The sequence below is a fragment of the Bombyx mori genome, chromosome 23 (assembly GCF_030269925.1).
Source record: "Bombyx mori chromosome 23, ASM3026992v2".
NCBI classification, from domain to species: domain Eukaryota; kingdom Metazoa; phylum Arthropoda; class Insecta; order Lepidoptera; family Bombycidae; genus Bombyx; species Bombyx mori.
Window position 1 is genome coordinate 14,428,580 of NC_085129.1, and position 25,619 is coordinate 14,454,198.

The window sequence follows — 25,619 nt, forward strand, 5'->3', positions numbered from 1 at the left end:
ACTCCAATCAAAACCGAACGAGTAGGCCGTGAATTTTCGCGTCTTTTTTTTTATACGGGAACTAGTTCGTTCTTTACGAATTATTTTAAACTTTCACGGTTATTTACAGCACACATTGTTACGGTGAACAACCAGTTTATTAACAACATGTATAATCTTTATTACGATAAAAGGGACCTATATTTATATTATATATGAAGTGGTTCGAAGCGAATCGAAATTTGATTACAAAGACCTAACTCGAGATTTTACTGGATGTTTTGAAAACGATTCTCAATACGCTCGCCAGACAGTCCTGTTTGATTCGAATATCACGATAATTCTAGGGGTTACCGTTAAAGGTTATTTAAGGTAGTAGGTTTAAGCGGCATAAAACAAAAATACTTCCTCAGATATTTGTATAGGGTAAATTTAATTGAAGTTCAATTAAAAACATCGAATTGTTGATGCTAATACAAAATAGAACAGAACTTTAATTACATACAAAGAAAAAAATGTCGCGGATTAAGCGAAATGTCTCTTAACCTTTTCGCCCCTCGATATCATTTCGTATAGCAGTTTCTACATATTTCTAGTATTAATAATTTTTATACAACACAATTTTTTGTTTATTTTTAAAATCCAATACAATAATGGCGTATATTCTGAAACTTCAGTTAGGGCTTAGTACTCAAACAGTGAAATGCCTAATGTAAAGATTTTAAATAAATTACAATATAAATTCAATACAGCCGCAAACCTTGGCTAATAAATACAATATAAAGTTACTTAATGCATTTATTTATTTTTATTAGGAACTTATTATATAGTTAAAAATATATAAATTCGTTAGAAGTTATGGACTAAACTTATAAAGAATATATAAAAATGTTATAAACTAATCTATTTTATTGTAATCTAATTAAGAGGATTGAGATTTTAGACATTGGGCAGTAAGCGTAGCGCATAGATCTTGTTTAGAAATGTCCGTCCGCGAAACAAGATTCTTGTTGAAATTCGTATGTGGGAACTAATTTATAGCTCATTTTGTGTTGAGTGGGCAGCACAGCCCATAGACACTTCATCTAGAGATATGAGATGTATCTATGATTCCATGTATCGCAGAAGTAGAACGCAAAAGGGCTTTGGTGTGGTATTGGAAGGGACGGCTGTTCCGACTCTGGCAAGACTCACCGCCACACGCGTTATGCACACGTACCAACAGTATTTTTCATACCTGATCCTGTGGATCGAATGGTAAGCAGTCGACGTCGCCCTAAGCACGTCGTAACGGATTCTCCCGATCAATTAACGGTGCTTTTAGGTACCTCAAGCACCGGTCACCGCTCTCGCCGAACCCGTCGCTTGCGACCAAGTGCTCGACGAGTAAATTAACCAACAGACACAGCCCACTGAGTTTCTCGCCGGATCTTCTCAGTGGGTCGCGTTTCCGATCCGGTGGTAGATTCTGCGAAGCACTGCTCTTTGAGCCCCGTGAGCTCACCTACACGTCAAGAAGAAGCTGAAATAGCCTATCAAACCTACCAGCATAGGGAGGAAAAAAGAAATGCTTTGAAGAGACCAAATTTCTACTTATGAGTATACGTAGAATATGACCAACAACTTAAATTGAATTAAAAACGCCTGTGAACGGATCTTAAAATTTGTGAATCTAAACGCAATGCCTTATTAATTGATAGATAGTCTCGTTGAGTATAGTATAGTACTGACTGCAGCGCCGTGTTGCATTCAGCTGTTTTCCTTCGCAAACCGCAAACAAAACAACCATACAGTACTGCGCGAAATCATAGCATCTCGCTCTTCGCGGCTCCCTGTCTCGCTCGCACCCGGCACTGCGAGACGCTTGACAAAACTGCGAGATACAGTACCCGCCGATAAATATTGCACATCGACCTTTGGAAAGAGACAATCGGCTAATTTCGGTCACATACTGCCTAGGCGACGTTTGTCAGGTGTTGTTTAAGCGGTGGAGTGCGTCGGATTGTTAGAGGTTCGTATGACAGAGATAGCGCTCTACGAAGCCGACATTAGCCGATTGTCTCTTTCCAAAGGTCGATGTGCAATATTTATCGTCGGGTACTGTACTTTAGTTCGCTACAGCCTGTGACTTCCTGTTGGAAGTGGCTGCCGGTATGCTTGCTGCCCCAAATCTAATCTCAATCCTATTCATAATAACAATAATAAGCCAATAGCTTCACTTTCTAGTAAAAATCGTAAAAAAAATCAACATCATTTGCGAAGTTTGCACTAATGAAAGTTGTTTGAATTATTAAAAAAGGAGAGATTCAAAAATCTCCATTCTGTAAAAAATAATTGTGATGATGCGTGCGTAACGATTATGAAAATTCAAATCTAAATCAATATCACTACATAAAAGCCCCAAGAGGTCAACATTATTTTAATTCATTTTTTAAAAAACATCGATATCATTTTGCAAAACGAGTTTGAATTTCGATTATTTGAAATAGAGATTACACTATCAAACGATACAATAAAAAAAAAAAAACTAAGCCAATGAACAATGTTGGAATTTGACAATATTAGGCGATTGTTTTGTTAAGTTAAAAGGCTTTAATTTTTTTGGATTAAACTGAAGATACATACTAGGAACATACAGTTACTTTTAATTGGAATGTAATACTCTTAATCTAAAATATCAACTATAATCCGGCAAACAGACCTTATATTTTGTGAAGGTAAATGAAACTCATTTACATACTCCTTTAATGAACTTGAAGTTTGTTACTATTGACAAGCTGTCATTACGAATTGACAGCTGACAGGTGCACGGCGTGCGGCGGCAACACGAGCCTCGCGCGTTCGGCCACCGCTCCCAGGACGCGACCCATCAGACTCTTAGGGACTTCTTCTGGATTCGATTTCATCGTGTCCTTTTCTATAGGAATATTAGAAACATAATTATAAAATAAATAAATTAATAAAAAAATAAAAAGTTTTTTAAGCTATTGCATAGCTTTGATCGCGGGCTTTGAGCGCGGCGACCGAATCAAGAAATTCCGTAACGAAAATGAAACCTAACACCCCCACTCCGCCTACCTGTAGCTCGCGTTCAACACATTCACACGTTGCGCTTGTGTAGTGTTTGTGAATAAGCGCGCGGCGTGACGTCGCACCGCATGCGCATCATGATAAGTCTGCCCATCTCTCTCTCACGCGATCTATTCTCTAAATATTAGCCTATCCATTAAGTACATGTATTTTCTACATGGATACCAAGTTTCAAGTCAATCGGATGCATGGTTCAGTAGTTATAACGGAACATCCGTAAAAACCACTGTAGATTTATATATTAGTATAGATTTACTCACCTATCAGAAATTCGAGTAATAAACCGGGCAGGGCGGGGTGCAGATGAGGCAGCAGACGTAGGGCCGGTCGGGTGCAGTGCGCGGCACTTCTGACCAGCATGGCGGCGGAGTGTTGCTCCCCGACCAGCAGTGCCGCGGCGTCCACGCGGGCTTCAGACGATATCCGCCACCAAGCAGCGCCTGTAAACCACTTCGTTTCCATGGAAATGCATAGGTCTTTTGGTTTAAACGAGTAGACGAGTGCCCAGCCCATTTACTCGGTGATGGATTCAGGTTTGAGGCCGACCTAGGCCCTGTTTATCCGTCCAATATTAAAATAAATGTCATTCATTTTTAATACAAAATAATTTCATATATTTTTTTTCATAAAAATTAATCTGAACTCATTTTCACAGGAGACTGTCTTTACCTTTTTTTCGTCTCTGAAATTTTGGAATTTTGAAAACAAATTGCCGCCACCTCAATACATGCCTGCCTTAGTCCGGGTCTCGTGGGTCTAGGTGTAAATCCATCATTGCACTTGCTACTAAGCGTTTACTAAAAGAAATCAATGTCTTCGAAGTCTCAAAAGACCCTACTGTGGCGATAGCCATTACAGAACACAAGATGACAGATGCATGTATCTCGCTTACGAGATTTTCAAGATAAGCTTGCATATATACAAGTTCCGAACAACAACATTCGGACCGTCGGTCTACCAAGCACTTTTACTTCACTCGGTGGAAGAGCACTTAATAACGGGTGTGCCATGTTTCATTCAAAGCAATGAAAACTGCTAGTCATCTTGAGACAAAAGGTCGAAAACATTAACAGTTATTGCAAAACAGGCTGTGAAAAAAAAACGATACCTCTTATATAATTGAGTGGTCCCCTCCAGTCGCGGGCCCGCGAGTTGAGCCAGCGTCCGTTTTCTCCCTCACACAGTTCGCCCTCCGCCAACCATTGCTCGGGAAAATAGGGCCACTGAAAGTTTTATATCTACTTGATCAAACCAAAGGAACCGTTCTGTGTGCTTAGTGCGAGTTTTTTAACGTTCTCGATAGGGTAAATGTTAACTCAAGTTTGTATCGAGTTGGAACGTTTGCCTCTAGGGACACTGTTCCAACTGCATACAAATTTGAGTTATCTTTTACGTTATTGAGAACTTTAAAAAACTCACACCAAACATACTTGACAACGAAGTCGAGGAGTGTGGTTGATTCATGGTATAAAATGAAGAATTCACCATCAAAAATATCACTTAACGAAGGCTCTGTATGCTGAAAGTATCACCATCGATAAGGCTATATTCGTAGTTAACTTTGTTTCGAAGACTATTCAGAGATACGTTCTCAGGATATAATTGGATACTGTTCTTTAAATGCCCAATGGTCGTTTTTATCCTTCTATTCTTTAGTTATTGCGAAATGTAATATAAAATGTTTTGAGTTGATTTTTTTAAAAATAATTAGTAATAGATTGAAGCAGACAGTTTTAATCCCGCACCCATAGCATTCATGTACACATGCAAATACCCTACTTCTTTAATTTTGCGATTGTTCACATTTCCTTTATATCAGATTTACATACATAATCCGTAATTAGTTATTTATTGGACGCGATTTAGGACATGGTTATCGAAATAACATGTTTCCTACACTGAATTTTTTGTATAGCGGTGAACTTTGTTAGATAGTTCTATTTAATATAAAAATCAAAGACAAAGCAGTTAAGAATCGATTATCTCTTTTGTCGACAAATTTTTCCAATGTCGAATTTAGATTATTCAGCAAACCCTAATAATTATGAATTGTCGTACGAAGAAGCACAGTGCAGTAAAAGGCCAAACAATGCCTTGAGATTTATTTTAAAATTTATATTAAATTGTTTCCGAATGCAACATAAATAATTGTTTAATGAATAATAAAGGATGTCAGTATTTAGGCTTTAATGTCTTATTGACTCATTTCTATTGGAAATAGTAACATGTTATTAATGAAAGAATTTCTCGTAATTATGACAATTTCATTGAATTTCGGACACATCGCTCTTGGGAGCTGATAGCTTAACAAATAAATATTATTTTTATTACTCATGTGTAAAATGATACATTAATAAATTTTAACAAAATAATGCTAGTCTATCACCGAAACCTTAATACGACTCGATTAATGTTGATTTTTTTTTTGAGATTATTTGGGAGCACCTGTCTTAAATTTTTCCATTACCTAAAGCTACTTGCTTTCAGACTACGCTGTACTATATATACTACAGTATAGTATAGCAAGCAGCCTAAACTATCCATTAATATATAGAACAGTACAGTGTGAACGTGTCCATAACAATGTATGGGGTGCGATATTGTTGTGCTATGAGCTATATACTATATGCTATTTTATTATAGCGTAGTCTGAAAGCGGCCTAATACCTAGTAGTATCTAATAATCGTTTTTATTATTTTGCGTAAGCCCACTGAGTTTCTCGCCGAATCTTCTCAGTGGGTCGCGTTTCCGATCCGGTGGTAGATTCTGCGAAGCACGGCTCTTGCTAGGGTTCGTGTTAGCACCCTCTCGAACGGGTACCCGTAAATGGATTCCCCAGCGTTAAAAAAAAAAAAAAAAGGGGTTCGTGTTAGCAACGTCGTCAGGTCTGAGCCCCGTGAGCTCACCTACTAGTTAAGGTTACGCTGGAATAGCCTCTCAAGGCTACCAGCTTAGGTAGGAAAAAAAAATTATTATTTTGCTCTTGAGAACGATTTCTCATTCCTAATAATAATTATAATTACTGATCCCGCTATTACTTTTATCTTCTCATAAATTACGAGTGCCATAATTATGTCAGGTCTTTGTCTCGATATTTCAGTGAGTCAATTAAATCATTCGTAACGAGTCCTTAGCGGGTCGAACGAGGACTTTAGACTCTAATAAATCTCACAATGAATTAACAGTTATTTAATGGTCAAAGCTTCTGAGTGATTGGATTGCTCTCTCATTTAATGTGTATTTTTAGGGCATTCGCTCGGTAATCTCGCCTACATTGAAACTCCTGTGTTGCCAAGTATCACAGAAAAAGGTTAACGTGTGTGCTTAGTTTGAGTTTGTTAACGTTCTCGATCGCGTAAAAGTTAACTCAAATTTTTATGGAGTTGGAGCAGCGCCCCTAGCGGCAAACGAAGCGAAGTTGTTCCAACTCCATACAAATTTGAGTTAACTTTTACACGATCGAAAAGTTAAAAAACTCGTACTAAGCAGACTGGGCTCAGGTTACCCGGGGAAATGTTAACTTAACTTGGGAACTGCAACAGAGTTCGAAGTGGAAATTTAAGGTACTGATTTCCTCCCCGTGTATACAATTCCCCGGGATAAAACAAAATGCGAAAATTGTCTGAAATATAGAACATGAAGTCTAGAAGTAATAAACAAGCATGCACAAATACTGCTACAAAGTTTATATGTATGGTCATTATCCAATAATCGGGTATGTGTATGGTTTTTTAGTTCCCATCTTATCCTTCTGCTCACATATGTCCACTGCTAGACATAGGCATCCCCAAGCCTTGCCACAACGACCGGCCCTGCACTGCCTGCATGCAGGGGATCCCCGCGATCCTCAATAGGTCGTCGGTCCACTTTGTGTGAGGTTTATCCACGCTGCATCTTTTTAATTTAATTATCTTTTTAATTTACTATTCATAAAGTTACATTGCCAAATTGTGTTAAAGTTTTATACCTGGATGAAATGGAGGGCTTCTCGGCAGAACTTGGCTGGTGGGAATTCCCAATATAAATTAGGATGGGGCGCTTCTATGACCGCGAACTTACTGACCATCGGGCCATAGCAGTGCGCTAAGTACCTGTTGAGGGAAACAACAGTTTAATTAAGGAAACATTTGGGTATAACAGAAATTTTCGGGCATTTTGTGAGCTTGGGATTACCGTTTTTGAAATATCATAGACAGGAGTTAATTTAAAAAAAAAAAAAACACGTTATTTGCTGGGTATTACGGCATGCTCTTTAAGCGATATTTAAGGGGGGTATTTTATTGTCATAGGCAGAGGGGTGGATTGTCGAATCTGAGGAACCACGCTATCCAAACGTGCTAGTTAATTGACCATCATCATTAGGGTAGTTGTTTTAAAAAAATCCTGCTTTTGGACGATATAGTAAGTCTATGTGAAGATAGTTAGTATGAGCTGTTAATCACGTATCTAGGATTATATTATTACGCATACAATGACTTCATAAAGACCTTATCTTTAAAAAAACAACTACAAAATGTAATTTGGCGAGACCAAAGCCTATCGTCGGATAAACATTAGTAATCAGGATAGAAATATTTGGAATATGTAAGTTTATCTATACTTATTAATGAATTGTAATTTATTCTTATTAAAATTACTCATTCCTTTTTGTTTCAATTTCTTGTTTTGATGTCAAACGATAATACGTATTTTAGTTGCGATAACAATTAAAAAAAAGCACAACCTCTTTCTTTTAAATTTGGTGTTGGAATTGTCTATTTCGTTTCCACAATTCTTTACATTCACTAAAACTTTTGTTGGTCGATTTTCACTACTGATGAGCTATCATACGGTTCGGGCACCGTCATACTATTTCTGTCTGTCTTTCATACGTTCTCATATGAAGGGTCGAACAAGGGTGAGTGGAGGGTATTCACAAGGGTGAGTGGAGGGTATTCACAAGGGTGAGTGGAGGGTATTCACAAGGGTGAGTGGTGGTATTCAAGTTGTGATGTCTATTAACAATTTAATAATATGGGGTTTATTATCATCATCTACAGCATTACAATAGAACACGGAAAGCGATTTACAGTAATGATGGAACATAGTTTAACATACTCAAACATTGTTAAGATTATCTGCTGTGACCTTGCAGCGTTTTCTCGTAAAAATAACGTTTATTTCCGATTTTCATATATATTGAGGTAACAATTAATCAGCCTGAGCATTTAGCTAAGATTGCGTAAATTTTCCATTAATATTTTGAAAAAATCAACTGGTAATTTTTTGTCACCAATTTGACATCGTCATAACGTGAACCGCGACATCCGCTCAGTATGTAGGGCCGGCGCCTCAAATGTGAAGGTTATGTTACCCATACTCTCAATAATTTTATCACAAGCGGCAGTATCACTGCTCATAGAAGTTTTCAAAATATTCATAAGGATAAACGTATTTTTCAATAAGCAAATTAATTTGAAATAAATATTGAAATCATATTCTTTTTGAACAGAGCTTATAAGAAAGTTCTTCATTCTCAGCTTAATTTGTTTTTTTTTGTTCTTGGCGTGAGGCGACAAGTGGGTATATTTTATATATTTAATGATACTTACAAGGAAGCTTGGTTGAGTGGTAGCAAATCGAAGCTAAAAGTGAATTTTAATTATCTAAACCGGAACATACCAAGTTAGCATCCCTCCAATTCCAAAGCCAATCACAATGGCAGGCTTCTTCGGAGACGCCCCTAAAGCTTCCATCAGATTGGATAGCTCCTCAACAGCCCTCGGTGGTGACAGTTCTCTTCGGCTCCCTCCCTCACTGCCGCCAGTCCCTCGGAGGTCTAAAGTTATTATGTGATAGCCATGATCTGTTAGGGTCTGGACCATGCTCGACCAGTTCGGAGCCCAAAGGTCGGTGGTCTCCGGGGCATCGCAGAGAATAAGGATCATTTGCCCCGATTTAGGGCCTGTTTCTACGTAGTGATATTTTACTCCCTGCGAATTTAAAGGTAATTTGGTTTTTTGAGTAAATTTATTATCGGTACTTACACAACTAATCTGAGAGAAATGTTTCGGAAAACACAAACATAGGGTCAATGATCGAGATTGCTACTTAACGTAACAATCTAACAATGCTGTATATAAGGCTTATGTACAAGGTAGGCACGGAGTAAAGTGGCTGGTGTAACCTTAGTAGGAGACGACGGTGTGATCGGAATATCGTACTCCACAACCATCCTTCCAGATCCCCTACCATCGGTATTCCATTAACGTAGGTAAACAGTAATAATAACAGTAGGTTTACTGGTGGTAGGACCTCCTGCGAGTCCGCACGGGTACTTTTTACTTTTACGCACGGGTACGGTTTACTTTTTTCGTAATTTTAACGTAAATGCAACGAAGGAATCGTATTTAGAACTAGCCATATCTGGATAAGTGATGAGTAATACTGGTATTAGGACGTCTTGTGACGGGTAGCTACCACCACCCTGCCTATTTCTGCCGTGAAGCAGTCATGCGTTTCGATTTGAAGGGTGGGGCAGCCGTTGTAACTATACTGAGACCTTAGAACTTATATCTCAAGTTGGGTGGGGCATTTACGCTGTAGATGTCTATGGGCTCCAGTAACCACTTAACACCAGGTGGGCTGTGAGCTCGTTCACCTATCAAAGCAATAAAAAAAAGATTCCTATGACGATCGCGTGTAAAGAAACATTTTTTATTTGACACTTTGCTTGCACGCAATTTTAAACAACTGATGTGGTGGTGAGAGTGTGTTGGCCAATCGTCGGCAAGAGTTCGTGCCCTAGTGGAAAAACGTGTGATGCGACTGTACCGGTATTCCTTTGAAAGTAAAAGCAAGACCTTCCTAGCAGTAACATTACGTTACGGACATGAATGGAAGGAGGAATCCATTATCCGAACAAAAGTGCTTGAAGGTCAAGGTAAAGGTCACGAACTTCAGCACTGCGGAACACGATGCAAGGAGGAGGAAGCACGTAATCACAAACGACTCCTAGGGAATAAGATCATGTAATAATAATAAAAATCCCCAGAATTTTATAAAGTGGCTTAGTTGATGGTAGTAGATCTTCCCTAGTTCTGCCGCGAAAATACGTAGTAGTACTTCGGTATGAGATGCGAGATGTACATACATAAACAGGACTTTGATCTAACATCTCAAGGAGGGGGCGGCATTGATTTTGTGACGTATGTGGGTTTAAAAACAAACTTAAGCATAATGTGATTGTAGTAATATGAAAAGTAATTGATGCAGATGCGCTATTGAAATATACATACTTAATATGATTTCATTACAAATTCCTCTTAATTACACTGAGCTTTAAATTTTGTTTTAAAATTCAGTCCAGGTACATTAACCATTTCGAGTTTGAACTGTTTCCTTGTATATGTACTCTAGTAGTGTCGCATCATGATATTTTCTGTATTATAGATTTGGATGGACCAACTAATATGACTGTGGTAACAATAATATAATAATGTAACATTGAAGCTGTCTGTTAGATTATAAACAGAAATCAGAAAGTAAAGAAATTAATTTCATCAAGCACTTCATAATCTTATACCTTTAAACGAGCACTTCTTCTATATATAATCTGAATCTCGGTAACGGCTCCAACGATTTTTATAAAATTTAGTATACAGGGTATTTCGGGGGCCATAAATCGATCTAGCTACGATTTATTTTCAGAAAATGTTGTTTTACTGTGTTTTCAATAATCAACTTTATTGATAATCAACTTTATGACTATTCCCGACATATATTGGCAAATAATAATACTATTTTTCATAATTTCAACTAACTGCTTTAAAGACACAATAACACTAAAGCTATTTCAGCAGATGGTGTTGTTTAGCCACTTATCAAAAGAAATATCATTGTCTAGTGATATTTAATATGTGATTGTATGTATATTCTGATAAAAAATCACCAAGATCTGAATTCAATTGGTTTTGATTTCAAATTTTGTATGTAATGAGTATCCAAATATTCAATAACATTTGCCCGTGGGACTTTTCAACAAAAACAGGCCCTCTGGCGGAAGATCTTCTGTTTCAATAAAAAAAAAAAAATTGACTTCTTTAATACCCACTAGTAATGTGTTTTTTTGTCCCTACCTATGCTGATAGCCTTGAGAGTTTATTTCAGCTTCTGCTTGACGTGTAGGTGAGCTCACGGGGTTCAAGCCGGAGTGTTGTTAACACTGGCCCTAGCAAGAGCAATGCTTCGCAGAATTTACCACCGGATTGGAAACGCGACCCACTAAGAAAATCCAGCAAGAAACTCAGTGGGCTAGTAAGGAGGATTCTTCACTATATAAAATGGGCAGGTTTTCAATATTTGTAAAGGTTTTGGTGACTGCATAATGTTTAAGTTATCTACATCTAATTATTTTATTTCAATTTGTTCATTTGTCTGTGATGCAAGTTATCAAAATAATAGAAGACCGTTTTAAAATAGAAAGTTAACATTTGTCATGATAAAATATTTTTGTTCTAATGAGTAATTGTCAAAAGCTTTAATATTGTGTTTTAGGAGATAAGTTGGGTAAGTAATTAGATAACATATTTCACTTATTAAATTGTATAAGTGAAGTGGATTTTATTTGCATATAATAACTTGTTTTAGGAAGATTTAATAGTAATAATAATAAAAACTTTATTTTAAATTTAAGTCCTCTCTCTCATGATGTTTACATATTCAGGATACCGATTTATTTCTATCAAAATCTCGTTATTTTTATTTTTTATTATTTTAAACATCCATCCATTCCAGGTATAGTGATTTACAAAACAAATTATCTATCTACCCTACAAACATCAGACGAGTTTTACTCATTTTCCTTATATTTAAAAAAAGTACATATTGAATTTTTCGAGAAATGATCACAGATAAATTTTAATTTAAACAAACTTACCATTATTTTGATATGGCAGTGCGTCCCCACACTAGCGTCCACTGACATCTCAACCGGTGGAAAATTCTTTGACAATTTTCTGCGGTGACCTTTCCATAAGTTTTTGACTAGGATTTTCAAAATTTGCCACATTCCAAGGAACAAACATTTCAGCACTAATTCCACAGTGTCCCAGCCACTGACCACTTGCAAAACATCGTTTTTCGCACTCATATTTCATGAAGTTTATTTTATTTACATGAATTTACACAATAATCACGTTGAGCCGTATAATAAGCTCAAAGGTCTACGATATAATGTTATGTACGGCTCGTACAATGCATTCTTATCTATTTTTATCGAACTTCAGAGAGCGTAGTGCACTTAAATAATAAGTGTTTAATGTGGGTATTATCTATGGCGTAGTGATCGAACTTTAAACTAGGTAGATTAAGGTTTACCCAGGTTTACCTTAGTTCGATGAAGAAAGCGGTTATATTCTGTTATCAAAACAAGACATTGACATCTGACAAGTGTAATACAGGAACACATTGCCTCACTTGTAAATTTGTAAAATTAATTCCACGAGTCTTCATAAATTTGACCCAATCGAATATTCAGTTAAACCTCGTAGTGTAAAGAAAAGGGGATGTGTACTAAATTACTTTTTTGTAATCCCACAGCTGTGTGGGGTACCTATAATAACTTATTGTAGTCAAGAATTATAGAATTTACCTCAAATTATTTCGAAATCGTACAAAAAATATATACTAAAAATAGCTGTGATACAAGGGCAGAAAAAAAACAAAACTCGATGCAGTTTTTGCTACGTTTTTATGAAAGCAATATGATGAGTAACATTCACTAACAAAATACCTTCATTAATTTACATACAAGGGTTTGTTTGAAAAACAATATTAAAAATCAATTTGAAACGGATCTACACAAGTTAACTCTCCGTCCCATAAATAAATTCCTTTACTTTTTGGTATCCGTCTAAGGTGCAAATGATCATCTCAATTAAGTTGCGACATTCATTGAAAAGGCAAGTCATCGGTTATAACGATGCGCAAAGGGTAGGTATTCAAACGTAATTGCAGAATATCTGATTGGGCACGCAGAATCACTGTATATGAAAGGATTAAAATTATTTTGTAAACGTTTGTAGCGCCTATTCTACATTTGGGAGCAATGTTTTTTGTATGAGTCAATCTGTGGAGTCCTTTCGCGGTTGTAACATTCATCAATTAGATACACTTACTACAGTGTATAATCTATGCTTACTACACTTATGGCTGCGCATACGCAATGAAGTAGGAAACCTACGCATACGTCATTTACGCGCTAAAATGACGTCTGTGGTCTGGTTGTCGTGGTAACAGTTTGAGTTCAGTTTTGTACTTTTTAAGGCATATCATGACACCGTGACGGCGAGTGGTCACCATTGGTCATGGAAGTCAGAAAACCAGGACACAGCCAAGCTTAAAACTGCTGTCTGCCGTGAAGTACTCTCTTCAATTCTTGTTAATATTAGATTAAACTGTGGTAACGGGAAAAATGTTGTTATTTATATAGTTTTAAGGCGCGGGAAATAAAATGATAGAATCACTAGGGTCATATTTTGTATGTCAACGAATTGTTGTGGTAGGTTTCCTCTGCCTTTCCATTAGGGATAAATTAATATCATCATCATCATTGTGGTAGGTAGCTAATATTATTTCCGAAAATACCTATTAGCAGTAGGTTTTCGTATTTTTCAATTAAAAAATTTGGATTTTTTTTTATTGCTTAGATTAGTGGACGATCTCACAGCCCACCTGGTGTTAAATGGGTACTGGAGCCCATAGACATCTACGACGTAAATGCGCCACCCACCTTGAGATATAAGTTTTCTTATTGGATTTTTTAAATTTCGTTTTACAAGTGCTTTTTTTTAATCCTATACCTTAAGAGTTACGCTTGCTCTGCTTTTGTACATAATTTTCTCGTTGTGTAGTATATCTATGTATAGAAAAAATAAAATTAACAGCAACTTTTTTCCACCAAAACTAAAAAGCTTTCTGAAATATTGTACATTAATTTCATATAAGATTTCGAACTTGATAATTCAATTGTAGGTATATTTACAGCAATAGAATTGAATCTCGTACAAATCGCTTATATAGTTGAAGTACGTGACCTGACAATATGTAGCGAGTCGAGAGACAGCCAAATGATCAGTGATCGCTGTCTTCGAGTGGTAGCATAGGTTTGAGGCACATTGAGAATACACAATTTTTATTTAATTTTACCGCAAATATAATATTTTACCGCAATACTAATTAAATAAAAAATGCACTCACTTTTGGTTTCTATTTATTTAAGATTCATCTTAGATATATTACGATGAATCAGGCATCGTATTAAAATGACATGCATCGATGGAGCGGAAATGATACATACAAATTTGAGTTTACTTTTACGCGATCGAGAACGTTAAAAAACTCGCACTAAGCACACAGAACAAGGATACCTATTTTTACTTGTAAGTTAGTGACGTATATAATAACGTTCAAGGGCATCCTCCATGTTAATAGTAGATTAAGTAGTGTAATTGTTTAGTGTTTATTGTAAGTAGAATTACTTTCATAAATTAGGTTAGTTTTCGCTATTAAATTATCTTATCCTTAAATTATATTATTCTTAGGAACATTGTGTATTTATCACATTTATTTTGATTAGTCGAGTGCACATGGCTTATGTTACAACCCAGATTTTTTAGTCATTGTTTTTTATGTGCAACTTTTTTTTAACTTGTATAGTATATTCTTCTCAGTCGTACACTTCTAACGGAGTGGTCGTTGCGGCTTTCGCGAGGCTTCTCCATCTTTATTTGTGGCGGTGCGTGTACATTCGATAAGGGAACACTTCGTAGATGACTTAATAAAGTTTATACATATTTTACATTCTCGCTCACGACTCGGTCGTGCGCGGACGTGCTTTCCGATCCGTGGCCCGCTTGCGAGCCGCGTCTCTGAACTCACAGTTGTGCTCGACAGTGTAGTGACCGTGAATACATCGTGCGTACAATTCGGTAGTGCGGACGTGCCGATCCGTTGGTCGCTTGCGATCTGCGTATCGAGGTCCATTTTTGTGCACTAAAGTTTTGTAACCGCGAACCCACCCTTACCAACTGCCTTTTTCAAGGCAACCAATCGCTACGTTCAGCTTCCTGTGGCACTCACAGGCTAGCGATTTCCTAACCCTTCCCAAAAACAACAGTCTTTTTCAAGACTAGACCCCCGCTCGCGATTCTGCCTGCTGTAGCACTATACAGCCCGAGCGGGTTCCTTTCCTTTTCCCCGCCGATTGCCGTTTTCACGGCATAGGCATTCCCCCCCCCTGCTCCTTGCTGTCCTGCAGCACAGGGGGGTTACAAATCCTATCCTATCCGGGGCCTCGCCTTTCGGCGAGTTCAACAAAAGTCCCGGGGCCGCCCCCCCCGGGCAAGAAGCAAGAAGAAACATGGAAGAAAGTGCAAGTGTTTGTGACAGTGATCTTGTCGGGTTCCTCCGGGATAGGTACCCGTCAATTAGGGCCGAATATTTAGCATTTAGGGCCTCTCGTGGCAATCCCTCCCCCCCCGCGTCCGTCGCCGCGTATTTCAACCGTGCCTCGGAGGCACGCCGCGCGCCCCCCGCCGCGTTAAGTTCGAGCGCACGTTCCGACGATGCGACTCACGAAGCGCCTAGCGCTACCCCCACCCCCGCGCCCGCGTCGATTACGTCATCGCTCGTATCGTCCGTCGCGACCTCGATTGTTTCGAGTTCAGGCTCCGATACCGAATCGGAGATGGATTTCGAATCCGCGTCAAGCCCTCAGCCTGGAACTTCGGATGGGTTCCAAACCGTAACGCGCGGTAAAAAGCGTACTCGCGCCGTGGAGTCCCGGAGCTCCACGACGAAGCAGACAAAATCCGCGACCGCCTCCCGCCCGCAGGTAGTCGTGACACCGGAGTCGGACTCCGCTCGCCGCGTAACCCCGCCGCCGCGTCCCAAGCCCGCGCCCGCTCCTAAAGCAGCTGCCCCGCCCCCGCTGATTCTCCAGGAAAAAACTGCGTGGAACCGCGTTTCCCAGGCCCTTCAGGCAAATAAAATTAATTATACCCATGCGCGTAACGTCGCGCATGGGATTCAGATAAAGGTCGCAACGCCGGGCGACCATAGGGCCCTCTCAGCATACCTCCGAAAGGAGAACATAGGTTTCCACACCTATGCTCTTCAGGAGGACCGCGAGCTCCGCGTAGTGATACGCGGAGTCCCTAAAGAACTCGACATCGACTACATAAAGGAGGATCTGACCGCTCAGGCCCTCCCGATAGTTAGTGTGCACCGGATGCACAGCGGGCGGGGCAAACAGCCCTATAATATGATACTCGTGGCGTTAGAACCCACCCCGGAGGCCAAAAAGAAGATCGCATGTCTCACGACAATTTGCGGCCTATCCGGGATCTCAATCGAAGCCCCCCACAAGCGTGGCACTCCCGGGCAGTGCTACAGATGTCAGCTTTACGGCCACTCGGCTCGCAATTGCCACGCGCGCCCCCGCTGCGTAAAGTGCCTCGGCGACCACGCCACACTAGATTGCTCGCGTGTTAGGGAAACCGCGACCGAACCCCCAAGCTGTGTCCTATGCCTTAAGCAAGGGCACCCCGCGAACTACCGTGGATGTCCTAGGGCTCCGCGCAAGCGTTCAACCCTCCCAGCTCCGCGAACCGTCGGCCCAAAGACTTCGGCACCCTCAGTGCCGAAACCTGCCTTCGTGCCGGCTGCAGTTCCCACGGTTTCAGCGTGGAAAAAGCCGCTGCCGTATACGAAGGCGGGAACACAAACCGCACCCCCGCCCCCGCTCGCGACACGCCCCGCGCCTCAGCCCCTGCTCGCACCTCGCCCCGCGCCCGCGTTCCGTCCCCCGCAACCCTCTGCCGCCAACGACTTCGCGCTCGTGCGCGACTTCGTCACCGCGGTGAACTTCGACCGTCTGCGATCGTTCGCTGACGCTATCCGTAGGTCGACAACCCCCGAACAGCGGCTCGCGGCCGCGTTCGATCACATGGACGTTTACGAGTCCGTGTCGCGTACGTTATAAAATCTTTACCGGTAATCAATGGCGCAAAAAGGTAGAGAAAAACCGTATTCCCTTACGTTAGCATTCTATAATGCTAACGGACTCGCGCGGCAACGCGATCAAATTTTTGAATTCCTCCGCGATAATCTTGTAGATATTCTATTAGTGCAGGAAACCTGTCTGAAGCCCTCGCGTCGCGACCCGAAAGTCGCGAACTACGTCATGGTTAGGAATGACAGACTCACCGCCTCCAAAGGCGGGACTGCCATTTACTATAGGCGGGCCCTGCACGTTGTCCCTCTCGATACTCCCTCGCTCTCACATATCGAGGCGTCAGTGTGCCGTATCTCGCTGACGGGACACCAGCCGATCGTCATCGCATCCGTTTATCTCCCCCCGGACAAGCCCCTTCTGAGCAGTGACATCGAGTCACTGTTCGGCATGGGAGACTCCGTCATCCTGGCAGGCGATTTAAATTGCCACCACACTAGGTGGAACTGCCATCGTACAAACGTTAACGGTAGGCGTCTCGACGCGTTTATAGACGACCTCACCTTTGAAATAGTCGGCCCCCCAACTCCAACATGTTATCCGTATAACATCGCGCTCCGTCCGAGCACTATAGACCTGGCATTGCTTAGGAACGTAACTCTGCGCTTGCGTTCCATCGAAGCAATGTCAGAGCTCGACTCAGACCACCGACCTGTCGTTATGCAGCTCGGTCGCCCTCACAACCCAGTCACTGTTACGAGGACCATGGTGGATTGGAATAAGCTGGGCACGTGCCTAGCCGACGCCGCTCCGCCAATCCTCCCTTACGGCCCGGATTCGAATCCATCCCCCGAGGACACCGTCGAATCCATAAACATCATTACCGATCACATCTCTTCCGCGATCATTAGATCTTCTAAAGAAGTCGATATGGAGGACAGCTTCCACCGCATCAGACTGTCCCCCGATCTTAGGAATCTCTTAAGAGTTAGGAACGCGGCAATCCGGGCCTACGATCGTCTTCCCACGCATTCAAACCGGATTCAGATGCGTCGTCTACAACGCGAAGTCCACTCCCGCTTAAGCGACGCGCGTAACGATAATTGGCATAGTTATTTAGAACAACTCGCGCCCTCCCACCAAGCATACTGGCGACTAGCTAGGACTCTCAAATCCGAAACTACCGCTACTATGCCTCCCCTCTTACGCCCTTCAGGCCAACCACCGGCATTCGATGACGATGACAAGGCTGAGCTGCTGGCCGATGCACTGCAAGAGCAGTGCACCACCAGCACTCAACACGCGGACCCCGAACACACCGAGTTAGTCGACAGGGAGGTCGAGCGCAGAGCTTCCCTGCCGCCCTCGGACGCGTTACCCCCCATTACCACGGACGAAGTTAGAGACGCGATCCACAACCTCCAACCTAGGAAGGCACCAGGCTCCGACGGCATCCACAACCGCGCGCTAAAATTTTTGCCAGTCCAACTGATAGCAATGTTGGCTACAATTTTAAATGCCGCTATGACGCACTGCATCTTCCCCGCGGTGTGGAAAGAAGCGGACGTTATCGGTATACATAAGCCGGGCAAACCGAGAAACGAAACTTCTAGTTACCGTCCGATTAGTCTCCTCTCGACGATAGGAAAAATTTACGAACGTCTCCTTAGAAAACGCCTCTGGGATTTTGTTACCGCGAACAAAATTCTCATAGACGAACAGTTCGGATTCCGCTCAAAACACTCGTGCGTACAACAAGTGCACCGCCTCACGGAGCACATTCTGATAGGGCTAAATAGGCGTAAACAAATCCCGACCGGCGCCCTCTTCTTCGACATCGCGAAGGCGTTCGACAAAGTCTGGCACAACGGTTTAATTTACAAACTGTACAACATGGGAGTGCCAGACAGACTCGTGCTCATCATACGAGACTTCTTGTCGAACCGTTCGTTTCGATATCGAGTAGAGGGAACTCGTTCTCGTCCCCGTCAACTGACTGCCGGAGTCCCGCAAGGCTCCGCGCTCTCCCCGTTATTATTTAGTTTGTATATCAATGATATACCCCGGTCTCCGGAGACCCATCTAGCGCTCTTCGCCGATGACACGGCTATCTACTACTCGTGTAGGAAGATGTCGCTGCTTCATCGGCGACTCCAGATCGCAGTAGCCACCATGGGACAGTGGTTCCGGAAGTGGCGAATAGACATTAACCCCACGAAAAGCGCAGCGGTGCTCTTCAAAAGGGGTCGCCCTCCGAACATCACTTCGAGCATCCCACTCCGTAGTAGGCGCGCAAACACCTCCGCCGTTAGTCCCATCACTCTCTTTGGCCAGCCCATTCCGTGGGTCTCGAAGGTCAAATATCTAGGCGTCACTCTCGACAGAGGGATGACATTCCGTCCCCATATAAAAACGGTACGCGACCGCGCCGCGTTTATTCTAGGACGACTCTATCCAATGCTTTGTAGTCGAAGCAAACTGTCCCTCCGCAATAAGGTAACTCTCTACAAAACTTGCATACGCCCCGTCATGACGTATGCAAGCGTAGTGTTCGCTCACGCAGCCCGCACCCACTTGAAATCCCTTCAGGTTATTCAATCACGATTCTGCAGGATAGCCGTCGGAGCGCCTTGGTTCCTTAGGAATGTGGATCTCCACGACGACCTGGAGCTCGACTCTCTTAGTAAGTATCTACAGTCGGCATCGCTGCGCCATTTTGAGAAGGCGGCACGACATGAGAACCCTCTCATCGTAGCCGCTGGAAATTACATACCCGACCCAGTAGACCGAATGGTAAACCGTCGACGTCGCCCAAAGCACGTCATTACGGATCCTCCTGATCCATTAACGGTGCTTTTAGGCACCACAAGCACCGGTCACCGTCCTCGTCGAACCCGTCGCTTGCGACGAAGGGCTCGACGAGCGAACTAACCCATAGACACAGCCCACTGAGTTTCTCGCCGGATCTTCTCAGTGGGTCGCGTTTCCGATCCGGTGGTAGATTCTGCGAAGCACTGCTCTTGCTAGGGTCAGTGTTAGCAACTCTCCGGTTGAGCCCCGCGAGCTCACCTACTAACGTTAGGGTGAAGCTGAAATAGCCTCTCAAGGCTATCAGCATAGGTAGGGAAAAAAAAAAAAAAAAAAAAAAAAAAAAACATATTTTATGTGGTTGGCCGTGAAAGCGTTGACCGTCTACTCTTTCTTGAACCATTAATTGTTCCAATGAGCTTTCATTAACCCACAGACACAGCCTACTGAGTTTCTCACCGGATCTTCTGAGTGGGTCACGTTTTCGATCCGGTGGTAGATTCTGCGAAGCACGGCTCTTGCTAGGGTTCGTGTTAGCAACGACGTCAGGTTTGAGCCCCGTGAGCTCATCTACTCGCCCGGTTACGCTGAAATGGTCACTCAAGATCATCAGCTTAGTTAGGAAAAAAATATGAGCTTTCGTTAGGTACGGATGATATGTCCAAACATATTAAGAATTCGCAAATAAACAAAACCGTTAATGTGTGCCGGTGTGCCATAAATCTAAGTCTCCCTCGCGGGTAGTTAGCGGGTATGCGTCGGCACGTCCCGCCGGCCCTCCGATGACACTCGTCATTCCTGATAAAGAGGGGACCAGATTGAATTGAAACTCATTTTATGTACAGATCCTCCCGCATATTATGTATGTAATATAATTCGTACCTAAGCGAATGCGTGTGTACTTTATTTCCTTTTAATAATGCATGAAATATAAAACGCATATTAGGTATTTATCTAAGATATTGTCGTTTGGTATACAGAAAGTTAAAGTCATATGAAAAACGAAATGTAAAAGTAGTGAATTTGAAAATAAAATTGCATAATTTTTAAACAAAATTCATTTCATTTTAGAATTTACTGTCAGCCATTGATAAATTATGTTTTAAATAGCCAGTGTTGTAAAATGACAACTTCATAGATAATACCTTATTACAATTCCAAAAAAACTTTTATAGGTACCTTAAACAAGGAGTTTGCTCTAAATTCATAAATCACTGTTTTTTGCTTTGATGGCTGGATGAGCTACCTTGTGTTGAGTGGTTTGTGGAGCCCATAGACATCAACAACATAAACGGCTCCACCCACCCTGAGACACGAGTTCTAAGATCTTCATTTTTACACTACAACGGCTGTCCCACCCTCCAAACCGAAACGTATTACTACTTTACGGCAGAAATAGGCAGGGTGGTGGTAGCTACCGGTCACAAGGCGTCCTAATACCAGTATTACTCATCACTTATCCATATATGGATAGTTTTATTAGTGAATATGAATAGATAAATCTAAATACGATTCCTTCGTTGCATTTACGTTAAAATTAAGGAAAAAGTAAACCGTCTTAATAATAGAGTTTACATTATATAATATTATGTAGGTATATAAGGGAAGTGTGATCGTGATGTAAATGACGGGAGACACGACACCACGCTGCGTGGAGACGTGGCGGCGACACCCTACGACTCTTTACTGCATTAAATTAATATCTTTAATAATACTGCGCAGTTACTTAACAATATTCTTCTACAAAACTTTGGATATGCACTCTATTCTTTTAAGGCTATGTGTTATCTGACAATATTTCCACATGATGCACTTTTAACATGGCGTCTTATTACCGGTAAAATCAGCTTGCCTAGCTGCTAAGCCCAGTGCGTCGGCACGAATATTCCTTCTTATTGTTGCGCGTGTCATTTGCGCCTTTTCGTCAGGCTTGAGCCCCGTGAGCTCACCTACTAACCCGGTGACGTTGACATGGGTTCTCAAGCCATAGGTTTAAAAAAAATATGCGCCTTAGGTTATTAGGTAAAATGTGTAAGATATACCTCAAAGCTAGCAAAATAATAGGTTCAGAGGGTTTTGATTGTCTAGAAATGACATAGGCCGAAAATACATTAAATAATTATAAATTTACCATAACCGGTGGTAGATTTATATCGCACACGCCCTTACACGCACCCGTATTTTTATCAGATTATAACAATATTTCCTTCAAAGGTGCTACGGTCGTGTTTCAACCGCCTCGGTAACCTGAGATCTTTTGTGCCCCGAGATTTGCATTCTGTGAATGAATTTCGTGAATCAGACTTCACTTACCTAATTTTCCGTCGAGTTCAAGGTATAAGTGAATTTTTATCGGGTTATAATTTTGAATTTGAAATACAGAATGTTCGCACTAGATTGGTTGTCTACCACTTGTTAAGGGGCGCTCCGGAAAAAAAAATTGTCTTGATGCTGAGCTGAGCTCCATAGCGTAAGGATTTTCTGTAGATACCATTACAAGCGGAAATCAGAGCCATCCTTCATAGAGGTTAAAAATGAATAGAAGCTTTTCAGCTTTGTTATTGATGTCGTAAAATTAGATAAATTTAAATAAGAACGACATATCTATAAAGGATCAATTGTGCTTTTGGGACGGAAATCATAGTATCTATCGCATTTTAAGTTAATCCTCCTTGTGACGCAACAGGACCTGCATATAGATGACTCGTCCTTGATCCTCGGATGAAACGGAATCAGCCTGTCTATCAAAAGATTGTTTATCAATCGGATATTTAGTCTTGTTGCGAAGTTACTATGAGTGAGTTACTTTTTACGGAAATCGATTTAAGGAATTTTATTTGCTTGATGTTATGTTGTGTTGTAGTCGTTTTTTTTTTTTTTTTTCCACAGGAGAAAATCGCCGGATCCCCACCCGCGCGGCAGGTGGGGTATGTGGGAGTTGAACCTCACTAAAAACTCCTGCCGCTCACAACCGGCGCCCTACCTCGGACCGGGCCGGAGCCCAGTCGGGGCTATTGAAACGGCGGGACAGGGTTGACGCAGAGCACATTACATCCATCCCACCGTCCCACGGACGCCGGACCGGTGGCCGCCAGCGAAACGACCACCGGTTCCCTCGTTCAGCGGGCCGAGAGCCCGCTTTGATGGCGCCGCGTTACACCTTCCCCCAGAGCGGTCGGGGGAACGCGGTCTACCATCACCCGGCTTCCTATTGCGGGTGAGCGTGCAGAGCACGCCACCCCTCGTCTGGGTCCCTCCCCGCACAAAACGGGTGGGACCCCTAGCTCTTAGGGGGCCAGGTCACGGATACGACCCCGGTCCCGACCCCCTGCTCGGCGGCGGCGGGTTTCTGCGTAGTGAGGAGAGCTTTCCCTCACTCGCCCCGCCGCCTCCTTCTGCGAGATGGTGCACTCGCAGAAGTCGAGCATAGCCTTCCATGACTCATCGCTGCCAAGCATCGACGCCACGACGCCAGGCAGCGACAAGTCAGGTCCTATCTTTGCGACCAGGACACGGCGCTGCACCTCCCAAGCGGGGCAGACAGCGAGCGTATGCTCCGCCGTGTCCAGGTCGTGTCCACAATGGTGACACCTCGTCGTCGGCTCAGCCCCTATCCGGCGCAGGTACTTCCCGAAGCATCCGTGCCCGGTCAGCACCTGCACCAGACGAAAGGTGAGACGTCCCTCGCCACGATTCACCCAGTCATCAAAGACCGGGTAAACCGCCTCGACGGTCCGTAGCCCCCACGTGGGGTTGGCCAATCGCCTCGACCACGACTCGAGCACGGACCGCCGAGAATGGGCCTTCCGCGCCCGCAGCTCACTCTCGGGGACACGCGCCACGCCCCGAGCACGAAGCTCGCTGCGCCACCGATAGTCGGCAGCGAGCGACTCCGCCTCCAGCTCCCATGGCGGCGTCCCCGCCAAAACACACGCCGCCTCGAAGGAGACGGTGCGATATCCGCGGATGACCCTGATGGCAACGGTGCGCTGCGGCCGGCGCAGGAACCGAGCCATAGTGGCCCGGTTGCGCGGCTCAGCCCACACAGGTGCACCGTACAGGGCCATCGATCGCACCACCCCCGATGTTGTGTTGTAGTCGTAGGCTTCTCCGCTGGTGCATAGGATCCTCACAATTTGTTTCCACTTCATCCTGTCTTACGCTTGGTTTTTCCTTCAGAAAGAGGAAAAAAGTAACAAGGGATGCAATTTGAAAAAAAAGTTATTGTTTCTAGAATTGTATACAACATTATTCTTTTTTTCTTAAGCGTCGGTACTGTAATTTACACACTTAAGTTAAATGCTTTTTTTGTTCTTCTAAGTAATGTTTGTAGAAACTTTTATTTAGTCTTCATTGGCGTTTTAACAAATTGAAGACTATTTATGAGTTTGTCTTAAATTTTGTAAATTAAATTTGGTAATTGGCAACATTAATATAATAGACTATATATGTATTCATACAATGAAACTTAAATAAAATTGAATTTCGCATGTAGAGTGCGATGGCGGCGAACGCGGTCAGTTCGGGATATTTTTTAATTTTTAATTTTTCTTGCACAGACATCAGCATGCGGCACGGGAGGCCAGTAACTGCGTTACGCGAGTTACAATCCACGTATGAAGTACAGTTGCGTACGAAATCTGTAAACTAAATTATTTTATTTGAGAAAAAAAGGCTTCGAAAAATAATCTTTTACACATTAAAACAATTTAGACACCTATGAAAAAAAATATAAAAAAGGTTTTGGTTTGGGCTTTTTGGACAGTTTTTTTTCCAAAGGTATACGAAACAGTTCATCAGTGAAAGAGGTTAATTTCACAAGTAGGTATCAACAATAACAGTTTTTTGTTTTTTTATGTTCGTCGTTCAATCTGGTGTTCTTGATCTTTCTTTAATATAATACATTTAATTGAATTTTATTGAATTACTGTGAATGGCCTCGTGTATGGTTCTACGCACCATACGTAGAATCAAGTTGTTTTCTTTAGCGAGTGTTTTGATTGTGTCAAATCTTACAAAATAGTTGACACCTTTTTTTTTCTTATCCTTGAGAGGCTATTTCAGCTTCACCCTAACATGTGGGTGAGCTCACGGGGGTCAAACCGAATTGGTGCGCAAGCGACGGTTTCGGCGAGGACGGTGACCGGTGCTTGAGGTACATAAAAGCATCGTTAATGGATCGGGAGGATCCGTAATGACGTGTTTAGGGCGACGCCGCGACGTCGACTGTTTACCATTTGGTCTACAGGATCGGGTATTTAGTTTTCGGCCACGACAAGAGGGTTCTCATGTCGTGCCGTGCAGTTTGTCTTATTTATCAGAGCCAAAACTCAGTTCAAATAAAAGATAGCCAGGTAGAGTGGAAACATTGTTTCTGTCGTATAGCACGGGAATTACAAACAACATTGGCGCTTGTCTATAAAATCATCGCATAGATCACACAGGCGGTAGGACTTCTTGTGAGTCCGCACGGGTAGGTATCACCGCCATACCTATCTCTGCTGTGAAGCAGTAATGCGTTTCGGTTTGAAGGGTGGGGCCGCCGTTGTAACTATACTCAGACCTTAGAACTCATATCTCAAGGCTTGTGGCGGCATTTACGCTGTAGATGTCTATGAGCTCCGATAACCACTTAATACCATGGGAGCCGTGAGCTCGTCCACCCAACTAAGCAATAAAAAAAAGTATTTTACCGAATCATAAAAAAATATTTTCATTTATTGTGATTTTGTCACCGACAGTACACAG

General features: G+C 42.2%; 1 protein-coding gene, 1 long non-coding RNA gene and 1 other non-coding gene across 3 annotated transcripts; 1 reads left to right on the forward strand and 2 right to left on the reverse strand.

Annotated features, from left to right (window-relative positions):
* Positions 1–763: 763 nt before the first annotated feature.
* LOC101742802 (epoxide hydrolase 4) lies at positions 764–12,780 on the reverse strand. Its single transcript, XM_004930641.5, has 6 exons — positions 11,988–12,780; positions 8,732–9,042; positions 7,038–7,161; positions 4,178–4,292; positions 3,330–3,509; positions 764–2,896 (listed from the first exon to the last, which is right to left on the reverse strand). Exons 1-6 carry the CDS (start codon positions 12,198–12,200, stop codon positions 2,763–2,765), a joined length of 1,077 nt encoding a protein of 358 aa, XP_004930698.1. The 5' UTR covers positions 12,201–12,780; the 3' UTR covers positions 764–2,762.
* A 411-nt stretch (positions 12,781–13,191) lies between these two features.
* On the forward strand, positions 13,192–24,625 carry LOC134201107 (uncharacterized). Its single transcript, XR_009976296.1, has 3 exons — positions 13,192–13,511; positions 14,331–14,490; positions 24,431–24,625. It is a non-coding gene; the product is annotated as an uncharacterized LOC134201107 (long non-coding RNA).
* On the reverse strand, positions 22,251–22,393 carry Mir3256 (microRNA mir-3256). The gene has a single exon (NR_107541.1). It is a non-coding gene; the product is annotated as a microRNA mir-3256 (primary transcript).
* Positions 24,626–25,619: the final 994 nt, after the last annotated feature.

Coding starts and splice junctions, on each gene's coding strand:
- LOC101742802 (XM_004930641.5), bottom strand. CDS start 12,200: ATGAGTGCGAAAAACGATGTTTTGCAAGTGGTCAGTGGCTGGGACACT. Junction 9,043..11,987: donor ACTGCCATATCAAAATAATG/GTAAGTTTGTTT, acceptor TTAAATTCGCAG/GGAGTAAAATATCACTACGT. Junction 7,162..8,731: donor ATTGGAGGGATGCTAACTTG/GTATGTTCCGGT, acceptor TTCCCTCAACAG/GTACTTAGCGCACTGCTATG.